This window comes from Micromesistius poutassou (genome assembly GCF_964030765.1).
Source record: "Micromesistius poutassou genome assembly, chromosome: 18".
Taxonomy (NCBI): Eukaryota; Metazoa; Chordata; class Actinopteri; order Gadiformes; family Gadidae; genus Micromesistius; species Micromesistius poutassou.
The window spans coordinates 12759429-12775526 of record NC_140288.1 but is presented as its reverse complement, the minus strand read 5'-3'; the positions used below and the strand labels follow the sequence as shown (position 1 = coordinate 12775526).

General features: G+C 51.9%; 2 protein-coding genes across 2 annotated transcripts; both read right to left on the bottom strand.

Annotated features, from left to right (window-relative positions):
* Positions 1 to 410: 410 nt before the first annotated feature.
* On the bottom strand, positions 411 to 4972 carry ikbip (IKBKB interacting protein; the record flags this gene model as incomplete). Its single annotated transcript, XM_084483321.1, has 5 exons — positions 4561 to 4972; positions 4347 to 4464; positions 2894 to 3775; positions 1746 to 1961; positions 411 to 1070 (listed from the first exon to the last, which is right to left on the bottom strand). Exons 1-5 carry the CDS (start codon positions 4800 to 4802, stop codon positions 411 to 413), a joined length of 2118 nt encoding a protein of 705 aa, XP_084339447.1. The 5' UTR covers positions 4803 to 4972.
* A 276-nt stretch (positions 4973 to 5248) lies between these two features.
* arfgap3 (ADP-ribosylation factor GTPase activating protein 3) lies at positions 5249 to 15834 on the bottom strand (the record flags this gene model as incomplete). The annotated part of the gene is made up of 16 exons (XM_084482699.1): positions 5249 to 7792; positions 8279 to 8406; positions 8853 to 8940; positions 9378 to 9501; positions 9767 to 9919; positions 10907 to 11032; positions 11284 to 11415; positions 11770 to 11930; positions 12228 to 12277; positions 12367 to 12426; positions 13166 to 13259; positions 13400 to 13483; positions 13604 to 13735; positions 14043 to 14115; positions 14880 to 14998; positions 15622 to 15834. The coding sequence occupies 16 exons, from the start codon at positions 15832 to 15834 to the stop codon at positions 7775 to 7777; spliced, it is 1755 nt and encodes a 584-aa protein (XP_084338825.1). The 3' UTR covers positions 5249 to 7774.
* Positions 15835 to 16098: the final 264 nt, after the last annotated feature.

The window sequence follows — 16098 nt, the reverse complement described above, 5'->3', positions numbered from 1 at the left end:
ACATAAATGAAGGTCTTCCACTCCACCACCAGGGAGATGTTGATAAGCCATTACCATCAGTTTCAGAATCGCCTCTTCTGTGAACTGACCTGAGCTGACCTACCCCTCGTGTCTGGGGGGGGGGGGGGGCTCCGGTCTGGGTGTCACTAGACTCTGAAGTGTCTCATGGGTAATAATCAGCTGGTGGTAGAACGGCGGCCATTTCAGATCCTCCAGAAGTCCGTGGCAAACTGTAGGAACGTAGGATTCTTATTCCCGCTGTAGAGTTCTCCAAATGTCTACGTTTACATTCTGTAACATTCAGTTTGTAATGGACGCAATCTCGAAACACCGTAAATAGCTCAGCAAAAAAACAAAAACTGACAAGACTTTAAAGAACAAACCAAAGAGGTTCACTGTGCTCACTCTGTTCAATCTGCTCCCTGTTCGCTCTGTTCGCCCAGCGCCGTCTGGAGCAGAGCGTGGTTCACCAGACCCTGTAAACGCAGCCCGATGTCCTCACCGTCGGGGAAGTCCTCTGAGTCCAGCGCCCCCTGCTGGCCGGGGAACAGGGGGGTCAGGGAGCTCAGCTCCTCCCCCTGCTGGCCGGGGGGGGTCAGGGAGGCCAGCTCCCCCCTGAGCTCTGCCACCTCCCTCTCTCTCTGGGCCAGGTCTTCGGCCAGCTGTCCGATGCGCAGTGTGAGGTCGGACAGCCGGGGCTCAAAGGCGGCAAAGTCCCGCTGGATGCCGGCCACCTTGGGCTTGAGGTCGCCGGCGAAGGTGACGGTGCGGACGAGGCGCGCCCGGCCGGCCTCCAGCTCCCGGAGCCGCTCCGCCGTGCGCCCGTCGGCGGCGGCGATGGCCGGGAGGCGGCGCTGCAGCTCGCCCACGGCGCGGGCGTTGTCCTCGGCGACGGCGCGCAGGGCGGACACGCGGTCGATGCTGGCGGACAGCAGGTCGGCGATGCGTGCGACCATGGTGCGCTCCGCCTTCAGGGCCTGCTCCTCCAGACCCCCCAGCTGGGCCAGCAGGGCCTCCAGCTCCGACCGCAGACCCTCCATGCGCCGCACGTCCGTCTTTACCGACACCACCTGGTGGTGGTGAGGGGGAGGGGGGGAGGGGGGGGAGGGTTAGGCAGGGAGAGTTAGGTATTTGCCCGACTCTTGCACGACCGCCAACCCTATGCCTGCAAACCTGTCGGCAACGCTCATTGGCTTCTTAGCTTTAACAAAAATATCGCTTGAGTGACTCTACATCCCCTCCACTTTCATATTCATTTTGCACAACCTGTAAAAAAGGTTCAACCTGCAAAAAAAAAAGGTTCCATTGCCAACCCATTGTGCCACAAAACAATCATGTTTGTTGACACCTGCCTGGAGGTTTCCCGTCACTCTGCATAGTACGTCATCCAGATCGTTGGTCTGATTGATTAGGACTATCCAATTGCGTACATTGCGGAGTCATTTGAACTACACCCGTTGATCACGCCTCTTGTGCTGAAGAAAATTACAGCAGCCTCCCCAGACCAACGTGCAATCTACGATTGAGATTGGTCTGGCAATAAGCCAGGTTAGTGGAGACCCCCTAGAGGTGGAGACTCTCTAGATGTGGAGACCCTCTAGAGGTGGAGACCCTCTAGATGTGGAGACCCCCTAGATGTGGAGACCCCCTAGAGGTGGAGACCCCCTAGATGTGGAGACCCCCTACATGTGGAGACCCCCTAGATGTGGAGACCCCCTAGATGGACGGGGGGCCGTGAACCAGACCTTGTTGTTGACCTCTGTGGTGACGGCTCCGGTGCGTTCCTCGATGCGCTCCACCGCCTCAGTCAGCGCCGCCACGCTGCTCTGGAGCTGCTGCCTCCGTGCCCCCGACCCTGCCGCCCAGGAGCCCAGCTGCCCCGCCTCCCGCTGCAGGACCTCCAGCTGGGGCCCCAGGGAGCCGGACCCCAGACCCGCCAACGCCTCCTGGACCCCCTGGCACTGGAACACACACACACACACACACACACACACACACACACACACACACACACACACACACACACACACACACACACACACACACACACACACACACACACACACACACACACACACACACGGGGGGGTTAAGTGTTACCATGTGATTTATCAAACAGATTGACTAGTCATCACCACGCAGTCACCAGTTTAACCAGCAACTAGTTTAACTCGACCTGGATCCATATCATGGACACAAAGTGCCTCACAAGGTGAACAGTAAACCAGTGAGAGAAACACAATGAACTCAAAACAACACAAAACATCTGAACGGGGAGAAACGACTTGATGAGCCGAAAGGTGACTGAAAAGGTTTGTTCTGATGCTGTTCTGCACGACAACAAAAGATCACAAGGAAAAGAGAAATACACAAGGAAGCCACTGTTGAGGATTGTATCTATTTATTGTATTTATTAACAGTTAGGTTAGGAGGTTAGACGGAAGGGGGTTAACCCCTCCCGTGTTAGCTGATCAATACATGTCATCTTCCGCCCGTCCGTCTCTAACCCTTCTGTTCTTAAAGCTGTTGATCACCAGAGCAGCTGATTGGTTGGTATCAGCATCAGGTGTTCCTTCCCTCGTCTCACTGACCAACAACAACAACAACAGACCCCCCAGTGACCAACAAACTTCTTCACAAAAACTGAATATATTGGACTGAATATATTTTATTACAAATGTGTGATTGATTTATTCTCTCCTCACAGTAGCTGTCAAAAGAACAGCGGTGAACTCTGACCATTAAAGCTCAGTACTTAACTTATACAAACAAGTATAAAAAAACAACACAATAGTCAACAAATCCATAAGAACTAAAATGATTCTTAGACCAGAGATCTTGAACCGGCCGGCTGAAACCAACCAGGTCAGTCGCTGAGGTCTCCTCCTAGCACGAGGTCAGGTGGGTCTTCCTCATCATAGTCCGTCCACTCCTCATCCTCCTCCTCCTCCTCCTCCTCCTCTTCCCCCCACAGTCCCCCCCCCTCCACCTCCCCCCGGCCCTCCCGCAGCACCATGGTGAGCTCCTGCACCGCCTCCTTCACCACCTCCAGCTCCTCCTTCATCCTCCTGACGCTGCCGCGGGCCTGCAGGGCGTCCACCTCCCCCCGCAGGGCCACCATGTCCCCGAGGGTCCGCAGCAGGCCGTCCTCCGTCCCCAGCACCGTCAGCGTCAGCTCCTCCAGCCGGCCCTCCGCCCCGCTCAGCGCGCCCCCCAGCCTCAGGATGGAGCGCACCGCCTCCTCCACGGCGGGCAGATGCTCCTCGCAGGCCCGGGCCCGCGGCACGTGGTCCCGCAGCGCGGCCGCCAGCTCCTCCCCGCGGCGGGCCAGGTCCCCCACGCGGCCCCCCAGCGCCAGCAGCTGCGCCGTGTTCCAGTCCAGCTGGCCGCGGGCCCGCGCCTCGTCCGCCTCCTCCGCCCGCTCCAGCGCGCGCAAGTTGCGGGCGGAGCTGTCCGCCTGCTCGTCCAGCCGCTCGCCCAGTGCCCGCGCCCGGCGCTCCGCCTCGTTGACGCGCTCCGTGGCGCCGGCGTGGGCGGCCCGCGCCTCCGCCTTCAGGCCGGCCAGGTCGGCGGTCACGGCCGCCATGCGCCCGGCCCACAGCTCCGTCACGTTCAGGAAGTGGGCGTTGACCGTCTGGAGGGCGAGCGAGCCGGCGTCCTCCTCCGCCCGGATCGCCGTGACGACGGCGCGCAGGGCGGCCAGGTCCAGCCGGAGGCGGGTCGCCGTGGCGGCGGAGGCGAGGGCCTCCCGGAGGTCGTCTCGGGACGAGGAGAGCTGCGGCCACAACACAAGACAGCAGGCGGTTGGTCCGGCGGCGAGGCTCTACTCAGTAACACGACGAACCAGGGGGCTCAGGGAGTCTGGACCGCTAGGAGGAGGAGAGGGACTCGAACCAGGGGCCGTCTGGTGGGAGGGGGTCGGATCCTCTGGTGGGACGGGGGGGGGGGGGCGGACCCCCAGCCAGGGGTCGACCTATAGGAGTCCTCGCTGAAGATGATCCGACCCCTTCCTGCTCCTTAACGACATGCGTCTGAACTAACTGGTCGTACTTTGGAGAAAAGCATTTCCTAAAAAGTACACTTGATTGCGCTCAATCTTTTCACCATCTTTTCCATGGTTGTGGTAAAGGTACTTTCCTCAAAAGGAACTCATCGTGATTGCAACTTGACCCATTCAGAAATAAAGCATTTCGTTTTGACCCCATTTTCATTCGATTATTGTCCTAAAAATGCTTCCATACTAAAGCAAATCTTCCTTCCCTACACTCAGAGAATTTCCTGAAACAAGGACCGCCCATAAATGGAGAGGAAATGCGTGGTCCTGGTAGATATGAAACAATACCAACCTTCTCAGACACTCGGAGGACCTCCTCTTCCATGGTCAGCAGCCCCGTTGTCCGCTGGTGCAGAAGTGTGTATTTGTTCTCCAGGTCAGAGAACCGTTCGTTCTGTTGCAGTACAACCCTGGAATCCAGGAGAAGATCATCATCAAACATCAACATTTGAGTTTGCATCTCAATCCAAAACATGGATTTGAATTAAAAAGTTGAATTGTCTTACCATGCCAGAGCTCCGCACACCGCCAGCGTCAGGACACACAGACACGTTCTAAGGTCCAGCAGCGAGGAGCCAGAAGGTTCCGCCAGACGGACTCCAGACCTTCTCTCCTTCTCCACCTCCTCTGCCTCCAGCCGGCCTCCAGACCTTCTCTCCTTCTCTTCTCCATTCGCTTTCGGTGACTCCGACAAATTGTTGCTCTTCGCCGAGTGGCTTTTCTTCCGTAGCTTAACTTCATTCGACATCTTAGTGCAGAATCTGACTCGCTGCTTCTTCAGATACTTCAGACGCAACAATCAATGGACGCCGTAAAAGTTCTGACTAAATCTAAACATGGATAATAGACCTGTCGATACCGTTACATTGCGCAGTCCAAGTTATTATCATGGTAGAACGACGTATACCTTCAGACATACATCGGTTTCGATCCGTATCCGCGTTGCTGCTGAGCCTGGAGGAATGTGGAGTCGACGCGTAAAGCCACGTAGACGCGAAAAAGCCACTTGGACGCTGCTGGCCGCAGAGGAACCCGCTGCTCTGCGTCACTCTGCGTCACCAGAGGAACCCGCTGCTCTGCATCTATCTCCTCTTTCCAATCCTCAACTTGCGTTCAGAACTACGCTGATATTATTTGTTCCAGGCGGACCGTTTATAGACAGACATGATGAATAAAAACAAATACCAAAATATGTATTTTTTTGCTCTGGCACAAACCATTTATTTGTCATTTTTAACAATACAGCTTTTCTCAAAAGATTAATACATCTTAAGTTTCCAAAAAATGTCCAAAAACGGTCATCAAGTAATTGCTTCCGCAATCAATTACGCTACCATTTATTAAACTATGCAAATATTCAGCCAATCAGATTTCTTATCCGGACGGCGAGACCCCGCCCATCAGCGTGACGTCATAACGTCATATGTCACACATTAACAATATGGTATGCAAAATAAAGCAGCCAAAGACATAAATTGGGTAAACTGAATAATTATATTCTACTTAAGAGCTCAGGAACACTTTGAATAAACAATGAATCCAAATTATAGATTGTAAATATGTAGGCTACAGTACATTCAAGCCAAAAGCTGCCACGTGCAAATCCTTACAAATGATACAAAGCTACAACAATATTGCCACCTTCAGCCACAGCGTATGGATTAAGGCTTATCGTGTTATCTGACGTATCACGACATATTTGGTCCGGGGATTCAGAGCTTCTAAAAGGAGAATTCTAGAAGACACCTTTGTGTGATTAACTGAAACATAATGTCACCAAGTGTTATCTGTAATCACAACATGCTGTTAAACATCCTGTATAGAAACTGATTTTCACTTTATACTGTTACAAATCTAAAAGGAGATATATGTAGGTCTGCTCTCTATAGCAACACTTGTAAATTGTGCCTTGATTCAAAAGCCACAGAAAATTGTAATCTATCTTGTTGACATCAACCACTCAACCCCAGAGTGGAACCATTTAAAAACACACTGATCACATCTCTCATGTCTGGACGGACGACATTGCCTGGTTACATCATGCCAATGCTGCGTTTATGATCGGATTATATGATCACAAAGTAGCATTTACCCCTCTCCGAATTGGGTGCAAGTAGAAATAAAACCTGTCCTATAAGTCTGCATGATTGGAAACGGTTTCGCCCAACACTCTGGTTTAGAAGCTGCTATGACTCCACAGTGTGCAAAAAAAAACATGCCTTGAAATTATTTATACACACACATGAGTGAATTTGGTTTATGATTTTCACACTAAAAATTCCCACAACTCAAATAACACAATTACAAAAAACAATAAATCAACCATATCCCCATTTACACACATGTAACCCAAACTGAAGTGGCATCTCAACACACTCAACACGTGATTCCATGCAAAGAGAACAAAAAGCATGTTTAAAAAGTGCAACTGACCTACATTTACCATTTTAAATCAATCAATGCATTAACTTAGACTGCCTCTCCCTCCATCTCTTCCCTAAGAGCCTCTCAAGGAGAAACAGGATCAACTTTAGACTCCAGGCAACGCAGAGACACCTCCACCACACCGACCCTCCGCAGACTGCAGAGGAGACCCACTGAACCAGTCCAAGACCTGCTCTCCTTTGATTTGTTTGGTTTTGGTCCAGCGCATGAGGTGGGAAATGTAAGTGCACTTTGGGGACAGAAAGGACACTTGAAAACACGCATGGGGAATGTGCACAGAAAGACTAAATACAAAGCAAACACGTGCACAGCAAAGTGCACGTGGCACAATAAAGTGCACGTGGCACACCAAAGTGCACATGGCACTGCGGACCAAAGCTACTGTCCAACCAATCAATGCCAATAGTAGAAACTTTATCCTCAAAAATTAAAGAGGCCCTAGTTTACCTGTGGTGATGTTGATTAGCGTTTAAAATCCATTCAAGTTGAACCGTAAGTGACATCACACATGGGCGTGTCCAACCAGATTCATGATAGGCAGCTAGAGTCCACTTAGTAGGCTGCGGACACACCCACTTATGATGTCACTAAAGGGGAGGTTTTGAAATGGCTTGTAAAGGCTAATCAACATGGTGGTCAAGTAGTGGCCCTTTAAACTGGAAATGGAAACAAGCCGATCTCACGCCTTCCTTCGTGACAACAGACCACCGAGACGTGGCGATACCAGCCAGTCTTCAGAGGCCAGCTATCCTTCAGAGGTCACACCAGCCCTCAGGGTCTTCACACCCACACATCACTCAACCTTACGATAAACCTTTATTCAGATGCTTACAGGCCAACAGAAACAGCCTACTTAGTTTCACGGTTGGTAGTGGAGCTACTGTGTAAATATACACACACAACTGCTGTAAATCCCATTATACACAACTCCAATATACTGGGAATGCATACTATAAATATATTTCAGTTATTTTGTTTTGATAGCAAAACGCTCCCAGATGCTTGGGAGGAAAACTCTGCGTTTGTGTCTCCGTGGATCCTCCCGCTCTCCCTCTGATCTCACCCTCTGATCTCTCTCTCTCTCGTCCGGGGGGGGGGTCTGACCGCCACCTCACAGAAGGGTTCCTGGGGTGCGGGCAGAGCCCTTGATGGACTCAAAACACACACACACACACACACACACACACACACACACACACACACACACACACACACACACACACACACACACACACACACACACACACACACACACACACACACACACACACACACTCAGGAGCCGTAGTGATCCTGAAAAACATGAGAAAGTCTGTTAAGAGACGCAGGGTGAGCGACCGACTTGACCCGAGTCTGACTTAAGAGGGGCTGAGGGCGTCGCCCACTGAGACCTGGAACAGAACACAACGCCTCCATAGGTCAGCTGGGGTCAAGACATACGCAACTCTAATGAGTCGTGTTATGGGGTGTGGCCGGGCCAGTCCGGAGGGAGGGGCTAAGGAGCAGAGGGACCAGTCTGGAGGGAGGGGCTAAGGAGGGGCGGGGCCAGTCTGGAGGGAGGGGCTAAGGAGCAGTCGGGGCCTACCTGTAGGGAGGGGGTGGGGCCTACATGGAGGGAGGGGCTAAGGAGCGGTGGGGCCTACCTGGGGGGGGAGGGGCTAAGGGGGGGCAGGGCCAACATCCGGGAAGGCCATACAGGGGCGGGGCCTAGCTGAGGGAGGGGCTACATGGGGCGGGGCCTACCTGAGGGGCGGGGCCTACCCAAGGGGCGGGGCCTACCTGGATGGAGGTGACCACTCCGCTCGCCATGCCCGACAGCCTCCCGGCCACAGAGCGTACGCCGAGACGGAGCTGGGACATGTCCGGGGCGCTGGGCAACGCATTGGTGAACCGGTACGAACCCGTTGCTACGGAAACAAGGATGACCTTTAATACCGCATCGATTTTATAGTCATATATTTTGGTTTTTCACAAGCAGGACGAGTCATAATGAGTCCAATAAGTTCTAATACAACAGGATAACAAACCGGGACATTAGTTATTGATAAACACACACAAGAACATCTCCTAACTACACTGATGAAGGCCAAGAAGTTAATACAGTATCTTTAATATCTGTAAACCTTATCCTATATCTACAGAGTCTATAAACCTTATCCTGTATCTAGAGCACCTATAAATCTTATCCTGTATATCTATAAACCTTATCCTGTATCTATAATGTCTGTAAATCTTATCCTGTAATAGTCATTAGTAAATCCTAATAAAAGATGATGATACAACAACAAGAGATACCAGCGCCTTGCTGAAGGGCGCCACCTTCTCCTCAGGGGGTAGTTTGAATCCTCCTCACCCGCTTGTTTCTTGGGGTCGTCGAACAGGTCGGCTGAGCTGATGGAGGAACTCCCGGAGAAACGCTCCAGTCGAGAGCGGCTCTCGTACTGACGGAACAGAAACACCTTCAGTTAGACTCTCTTACTGACGGAGAAACAACAGAAACACCTTCAGTTAGACTCTCTTACTGACGGAGAAACAACAGAAACACCTTCAGTTAGACTCAAAGATTCACCTCTTCATCTGGGCCTCAGGGAGAGGAGAGAGAGACAGGAAGGGGAGGAGAGAGACAGGAAGGGGCTTCGGAGTGGGAAGCGAGGCTAGAACCGTAGGGGGGACTTGAACCCGGGTCCCAGTCGTACTGCCGAGGGGACCCCTGCCACGCACCACGTCCCCCCCCCCACTCTTTAAGGGACCCCTACGGGTCCTCTGGACACCCCAAGAGTTCTGAGCTCCCCCTCTCTTTAGGGGACCCCCTGTGGGTCCTACAGACCCCCCAGGGGGTCTGGGTGAAGGTAAGTGGTCTGTGAGGAGGTCCACCCACCTCAGAGTTGTCCTGTTTCCCAAAGAACATGTCGGAGGAGATGGCCTTCGAGTCCCCGAACTTCTTCTGGGCCTCTCCGGTGTCCGAGACCGGGGCTGGGTCTGGTTTCCTCCGGGACGCAGGTCTGGGGGGGGCGGGGGGGAGAGACGTTACAGACCTTCTGTTCTGGAGGGTCTGGGTCCCGGTCAGGGTCTGGGTGGGTCAGGGTCTCAGTATGTGGGGGTCTCTGTCCTGGTCCCAGTCTGGGTCAGAGTCTGTGGGGGTCTTGGTCGAGGTCCTGGTCCCCGTCCCGGTCTGGGTCTTGGGGGGTCTCGGTCCCGGTCTGGAGGGGGTCTGGGTCCTGGTCCCGATCTGGGTCCCAGTCGGGGTCTCAGGTCTAAGGGTCTCACCGGTCATCAAGAGACGTGATGCCTGCGGTCAGGAAGAAGTCTGGCTCCGGTTTCCGCTCCTTGCTCCAGCCCCCGTCGGCCCGCTCCCCCCAGCGGGACGAGGAGGAGTACTCCCCTCCCGGCTCCCCCGGCTCGTCAGCCCTGGGGGTCGCCCTGCAGGCACCGGGTCAGATAGGGCAGCTTGTTAATAATACCCCCCCCCCCCTCCAGAACACAAGGGCCAATCAGAAGGCTCCACACAAGAGGGGGTTCAGGTCGTGCTGGTTGTGAACATGGTGGAGGATTAATGTGTAGTCAGCCCCCCAACGCAGAACCCTTTGACCTGGGAGTCCAACACCCGGTCCACTAGACCAGTGTCCCCAGTATCAGTGGACCGGGGGGCACCCGGTCCACTAGACCAGTATCCTGAGCAGTGTTTCCCACAGACCAGGTAGCAATGTGTGGTGCCCCCCTGCAGGGTTGGCAACTTTTGGTTTTTGGCTGGAGTGAGACTCTGTAGAATCTCATAATGCTTGCATTGTACCGCGGGTGGAATTGTTGACGGGGGGAGGGGGGGGGGTTGGGGGAGTTGGGTAGCGGGCGGACGGGATTGTTGATGGGGGGGGTGGGGGGAACAGGATTACGGGCTGGTGGAGATGTTTGGGGGGGGGGTGGGGGGAGTTGGGTTGCGGGCGGACGGGATCGTTGACGGGGGGTACAGGATTAGGGGTTGGCGCGGAGTTGTTGGGGGGGGGGGGGTTGGGTTGCGAGGGGGGGATTGTTGTGTTGGATTGCGGCGAATGGGATTGTTGACGGGGGGGGGGGGGGTGGTACGGAATTACGGGCTGGCGGAGTTGTTGACGGGGTGGGGGGGGGGGGGGGAGAGAACAGCCGCAGCAATTTGGCACTCGTCCGAAGCAACGAGAGATTAACGGGTTTTTGGGTGTGACATTTGTTGCGTGTGCTTGAGAGCGTTAAAATAACAATAAATTTAAAAAGCAGAATCAATTTGTGGCGCTCGTTGTTGAATCTGTGGCGCTGCACCACACTGTTCCTACAGTTCCTCGCAGGAGAGGAACCTCACTGCACCAGAGGAACCTCACTGCACCAGAGGAACCTCACTGTCCCTCCCGCGGAGAGGCGGGGGGCCGGGGGTCTTACCTGGGGCTGAAGCTGCCCTCGTCGTCCTCCTCCTCGATGTACCTCCGGGGCTTGGGGGCCTTCACCCCCCCGGGGGCCTCCTGCTGGATCATGTGCATGTCTGACATCACCGAGTGGGACACACCGCTGAGGACCAGAGGACAGGATTCAGATCAGGAGACCAGCAGTACAATGATGCTACAGGCGAGCTGAAGGGACGGTACCTAGTATCTAGGATCTTAGTTAGTTCAGAGCTATGCTGAGGAAGGTCGGGTCTACAGGCAGGACGCGGACGTTGGAGATTGGACCAAGTACATTTCAGCTGCGAGTTTAACATCATGGTGAAAACACTCCCCGGTCCCAGCCCCCCATGGTGTCTCTAACGGGGGTCACCGTACCTCCTCATGCCCATGCCCATGCCCAGCCGCTCGGCCTGCTCCTTGCGGTTCCCCTGCAGCCCCTGCATCTTCTGGTCCTCCAGCTTCCGCTGGGCCTCCAGGTCCTTGTAGGCCAGACGCAGAGACGGGGCCCTGGGAGACCGGGACAGAGAGTCAGAGAGGGGTTAGAGTCAGTACAGGTCATCAAGGAGCAGGTCATTAAGGAGCAGGTCAGAGGTCAATACAGATCATTAAGGAACAGGTCAGAGGTCAGTACAGGTCATCAAGGAGCAGATCATTAAGGAGCAGGTCAGAGGTCAGTACAGGTCATTAAGGAGCAGGACAGAGGTCAGTACAGGTCATTAAGGAGCAGGTCAGAGGTCAGTACAGGTCATTAAGGAGCAGGTCAGAGGTCAGTACAGGTCATTAAGGAGCAGGTCATTAAGGAGCAGGTCAGAGGTCAGTACAGGTCATAAAGGAGCAGGTCAGCTGGACGGTGGGACTCACAGAGCGGGGTCTTCGCGGCCGGTCTTCTTGGTGGGGCCAGGGGGCCCGGCGGTATCGTCCTTCTCCCTCAGCTTGTCCACGGCCTGCGCTCTCTTCTCCAGCTCGGAGAAACTCTGGCTGCTCACCTTCTGAGCCCCCAGACCCCCCTTCTTGGAGCCCAGCTGGAGGGAGAACACAGGGTTAGGGTGAGGCCGTGACAGGCCGATATCGGCCGATAAAACGGGCCGACCGATCTATGGGTATGAGGCTCTACAGCGCTGGGGAGGACGGGTCAGTGAGGCCACACTGACGAGGCTGAGGAGGGGACTTTGGATCAGAACCACTGGTTCCCGGGACCTCGGTACACACTGCTCCAGAGAACCAGTCCCATGGAGGTCAGAAGAAGAAACCGTGTGGATGATCATGGACCACAAGGAGACTGTGGGTCAGGTTTATCTCAGGTAACCATGGTAACGTACCGTCTTCTTTCCCCCGGTCGGTTTTTTCTTGAACATGGAGGAGGTTGGCTCTGCGGAGGGAGGGGGAGCGCAGGTTACTGTACTTGAAGGGTTAACCAATCAAACGGGTGGATTTGGTAGAGCAGCAGGTGAGTCTCACCTGGATGGGCTTTAGGGGAGATTCCGAGCATGTCCACGCTGGGACCCTCCTCCGTGTTTCCTGATGACATGGACCATGTTAAGTTCATTGAGAGCCAAAAATGTGTTTCATCGCCCGTATTTAACAATGCATAACATAACTGGGACATAACGATGTTCCAGTGAGCAGTGACTCAGAGTAGTGCCTACGATTCATTAGTAGGGCTGAACGATTTGGGGAAATAATCAAATTACGATTATTTCAACCAATATTGCGATTGCAATTTAGTATGCTTATTATTTTTTCTTCTTTTTTATGTTCTGTATTATTCACTAAACAAGCAATAAATCGTTCTGTGGTATGACCAACACAACATTGGAAGCAGTCAACATATAAACTGCTCTTTCTTTTAGGCCAGGCCGATGTGTTGAGATGAATTGATGCATGAATTTACATTATAACATCTTAATTTAACTATTGAATTGTAAAAAAAATAAAAATACGAATCTTACTGATCTCCACTAAGTAATTGCGATTTTTTTTAAATCGCAGCCTTTGCGATTTGCATATCACGTTCTATTACATTGCGATGTCGGTTTAAATTTGATTAATCGTTCAGCCCTACTCGTTAGTATGCATCAATAGCTCTGCTCACAGCCATTGATCTACATAGCTACAGCTTCTAAGCCACCATGCTCCCGGAGACCAGGACGAAAACATTTAAATACTACTAAAACTGGTACTGAATGGTGAGATGTACACCAGGACATGATACATCAGAACATCTCCACCACCCTCAGGACTCAGAGCTCATACACACCGTTGCTATCCTCCTGCGACTGCTGGAGAGAAGCCTTCTCAGTGGGAGGGCTGCTGAGGTTCATCAGGGGCATGTTCTTGTTCTCAGTCACATCCTGGAGGGGACAGAAATACAACCAATCCAAATCCATGACCACAAATAACAGGAAATACACCCCAACCAATCACAATCCACAGCCGCAAATATCAGGAAATACCCTCTGCTGGTCCCAGACGTTACCCTACTGATACGCACCAGGGCTGTGTGGAGGCTGAAAAAGTCCACTGGCTTGTTGTCCGGAACCGTCGGGGAGATCGGAGCCTGGCTCTCCAACCACAGCTGTACAGGAGACACAGTCAGAGATACGGTCAGAGAGACAGTGTGTGACGGTGTGTACCCGTGGTGTGTTCAGGTGTGCGACGGTGTGTGTGGTGTTTTGAGGTGTGTACCAGTGTGTACCTCTGTCCCGTGTGTCCGGGTGGCCTGAGTCGCCAGGGTCTTGACGCGGTCGCGGTACTGCGTCGCGGCCCGGCTGTTGTACTTGGCGTTGGCGGCGCTGGTGGTGCAGCCGTGCTGGCTGAAGAAGGAGAACTGAACACGATAATATCACAATTAAACAATGTTTTTCATAGAATCTAATGTAAATATAATATATACACACTACTCAATACTAGTTTTGTACGTTATAATATCACAATTAAACTACGTATTTTAATTGGAATCTAATGTCAACATATACACTGTTCAATACAAGTACTGTTCAACGGTAAATAGAATCTAATGTAAATATAAAATATACACTATTCAATACTATAATGGTACATATGACATCACTATAAATATGAATGTTCATAATAATATATTATAAAAATAGATATTAATTATAATAAAGACTCACCGCATTGCTGTTTCCTCCCACTTGCATGCACCTCAGCTGGTACCAGGACCAGTTGAAGTCCAGCTCCGTGGACCTGTGGACCAAACCCTCAGTTTGAACAGAGACCTTTCTGAACAGTAACATTCAGCAGACGCTTTTATCCAACGCGATTTAGAAATAGTACATTCGTCGGCAGAAAGAGAAACAACAATATATCGCTGTGAGAAAGTGAAACCTTTCTCACTTCCAGCGACAGGACGGTTCGATTGCTATGTTTGAAATGGTCCCCCCTGACACATGGTATGGCCTAATGGGCCTTGATTGGTCCACCTGTGACTAATTAGGTGGCCTATTTAAGGGGTGTCGCATTGTTTGTTTGGGAGGGTAAGTAAGAGGTGGCTTGACGTGAGGCCACTACTTACACCATCCTGTTAGGCTAAATTATGCTGTATTTCAGCTAGAAAATTGCTAACAGCTTTTCTTTTATTCTTTTCAAATGTTCATTTGTATTTTTGGAACCATTGATTTATTTTATGTTTATTTATTGTTCGGTTTGTTTTTGGGAAGTGAATAAAACTTATTTTTGGAATTGCCCTAGTCTCACTCTCCAAACCAGTTGACCACATCCTGAAGTGGAGTGAGCCGAGAGGTTCATTTCCACAATCGCTGTGGGTACAGTAAGGATGTTCACAGAACCAAGTGCCGAGCACTGACAATCGCCAGGTTAACCCATGCCCTTTATACAACAACGATAGCTAGGATAAGAAAAGTCACAGGAACGGCCCCGTTTATAAACTGTGTCTCCCAGAAGGCCTGTGATACCTGATGTTTATAAACTCCATCTCCCAGAAGGCCTACCTGATGAAGGACAGGTGCACCCCCAGGGAGCGATGCGTCCCGGAGCAGTCGATGCAGAGGAACACCCCGTAGGTGATGCTCGCCCAGCTTGGGTTTTTAGAGGAGCAGTCGAAGCACGCCTGACAGAAGACAAGGTTATTAGACTTTATTAGACACATGAAACATGATCCAGGAGCCGTTTCTAGGGGATCAGCCAGAACCCACAAGTGGATGATGAGATAGATAATGACAGACAGCAGATCTATAACGTGGCGGTCTAACGTGGCGGTTAAAGGTGATCCACTGATAGGAGACCGAGGTTCTAACAGCTGGTATCTGGAACCCGTTGTAAGGTGTTTTAAAGGTTCACCTTATTCTTACACCATCACCATATTTAAGATAATCGATAAATATATAATATATTATCATCAGTCCGACATCGTATTCTTAAATCAGGAAAACATTTTGTTGCCAGTCTCTTCTTCACAACATATGGTTGATATATATATTTTTTTCTATATCTCTAATATCTCTATAATATCTCTATTGAGTCCGTCAGTCAGGTCGGTAGCCGCTGTATGAAGCAGAACACACATGTTAAACCCTAACTCCTGGTTCCTGAGAGGTTCTTGGTGTTGTTCGGTCCTCGGCTCTCAAAGTGCGACGTGTCAGATGTTCAGAAGGTTCGCTCTGACTTCCTCGTTGAGGATCATCTACACGTGGATCTAACCCCACCTCGGTGGACAACATCTGACCCGCTCACCTTGTTGGTGGGCACCGAGCGGAGCCGCTTGAACACCGCGGAGATGTCCTGCTTGCTGGGTTCAGACATGTTTCTGTGGACCTTCTCTCGTTCTTCTCCCGAACGGCAGACCTGTTTACCGGAAGCTGCTAAATCAGCTCCGAGCCGCACGTCAGCACGGAAACGCAATGCTGCCCTCTCATTGGTCAGCCGGGCAGAATGCTGCCTTCTCATTGGTCGGCCTGAACAGCTGGTCATGTTGTTCTGACTGAGGATGCTGGGTAATGGAGTTGAAAGCCTGGACGGGGATATCGTTTGAACGTGGAGCAGCTGCGTCCCCGCGTGAACCCGAGCTGTCAGATGTCAAATTAAAGGGGTGATATTATGCTTTTTCGACTTTTCCCTTTGCTTTAGACTGTTATATGACGTATGTATACATTAATTAATTAATTGATGAATCAAATGTTTTGCCCCCCCACACGGGAATATAGAAAATAA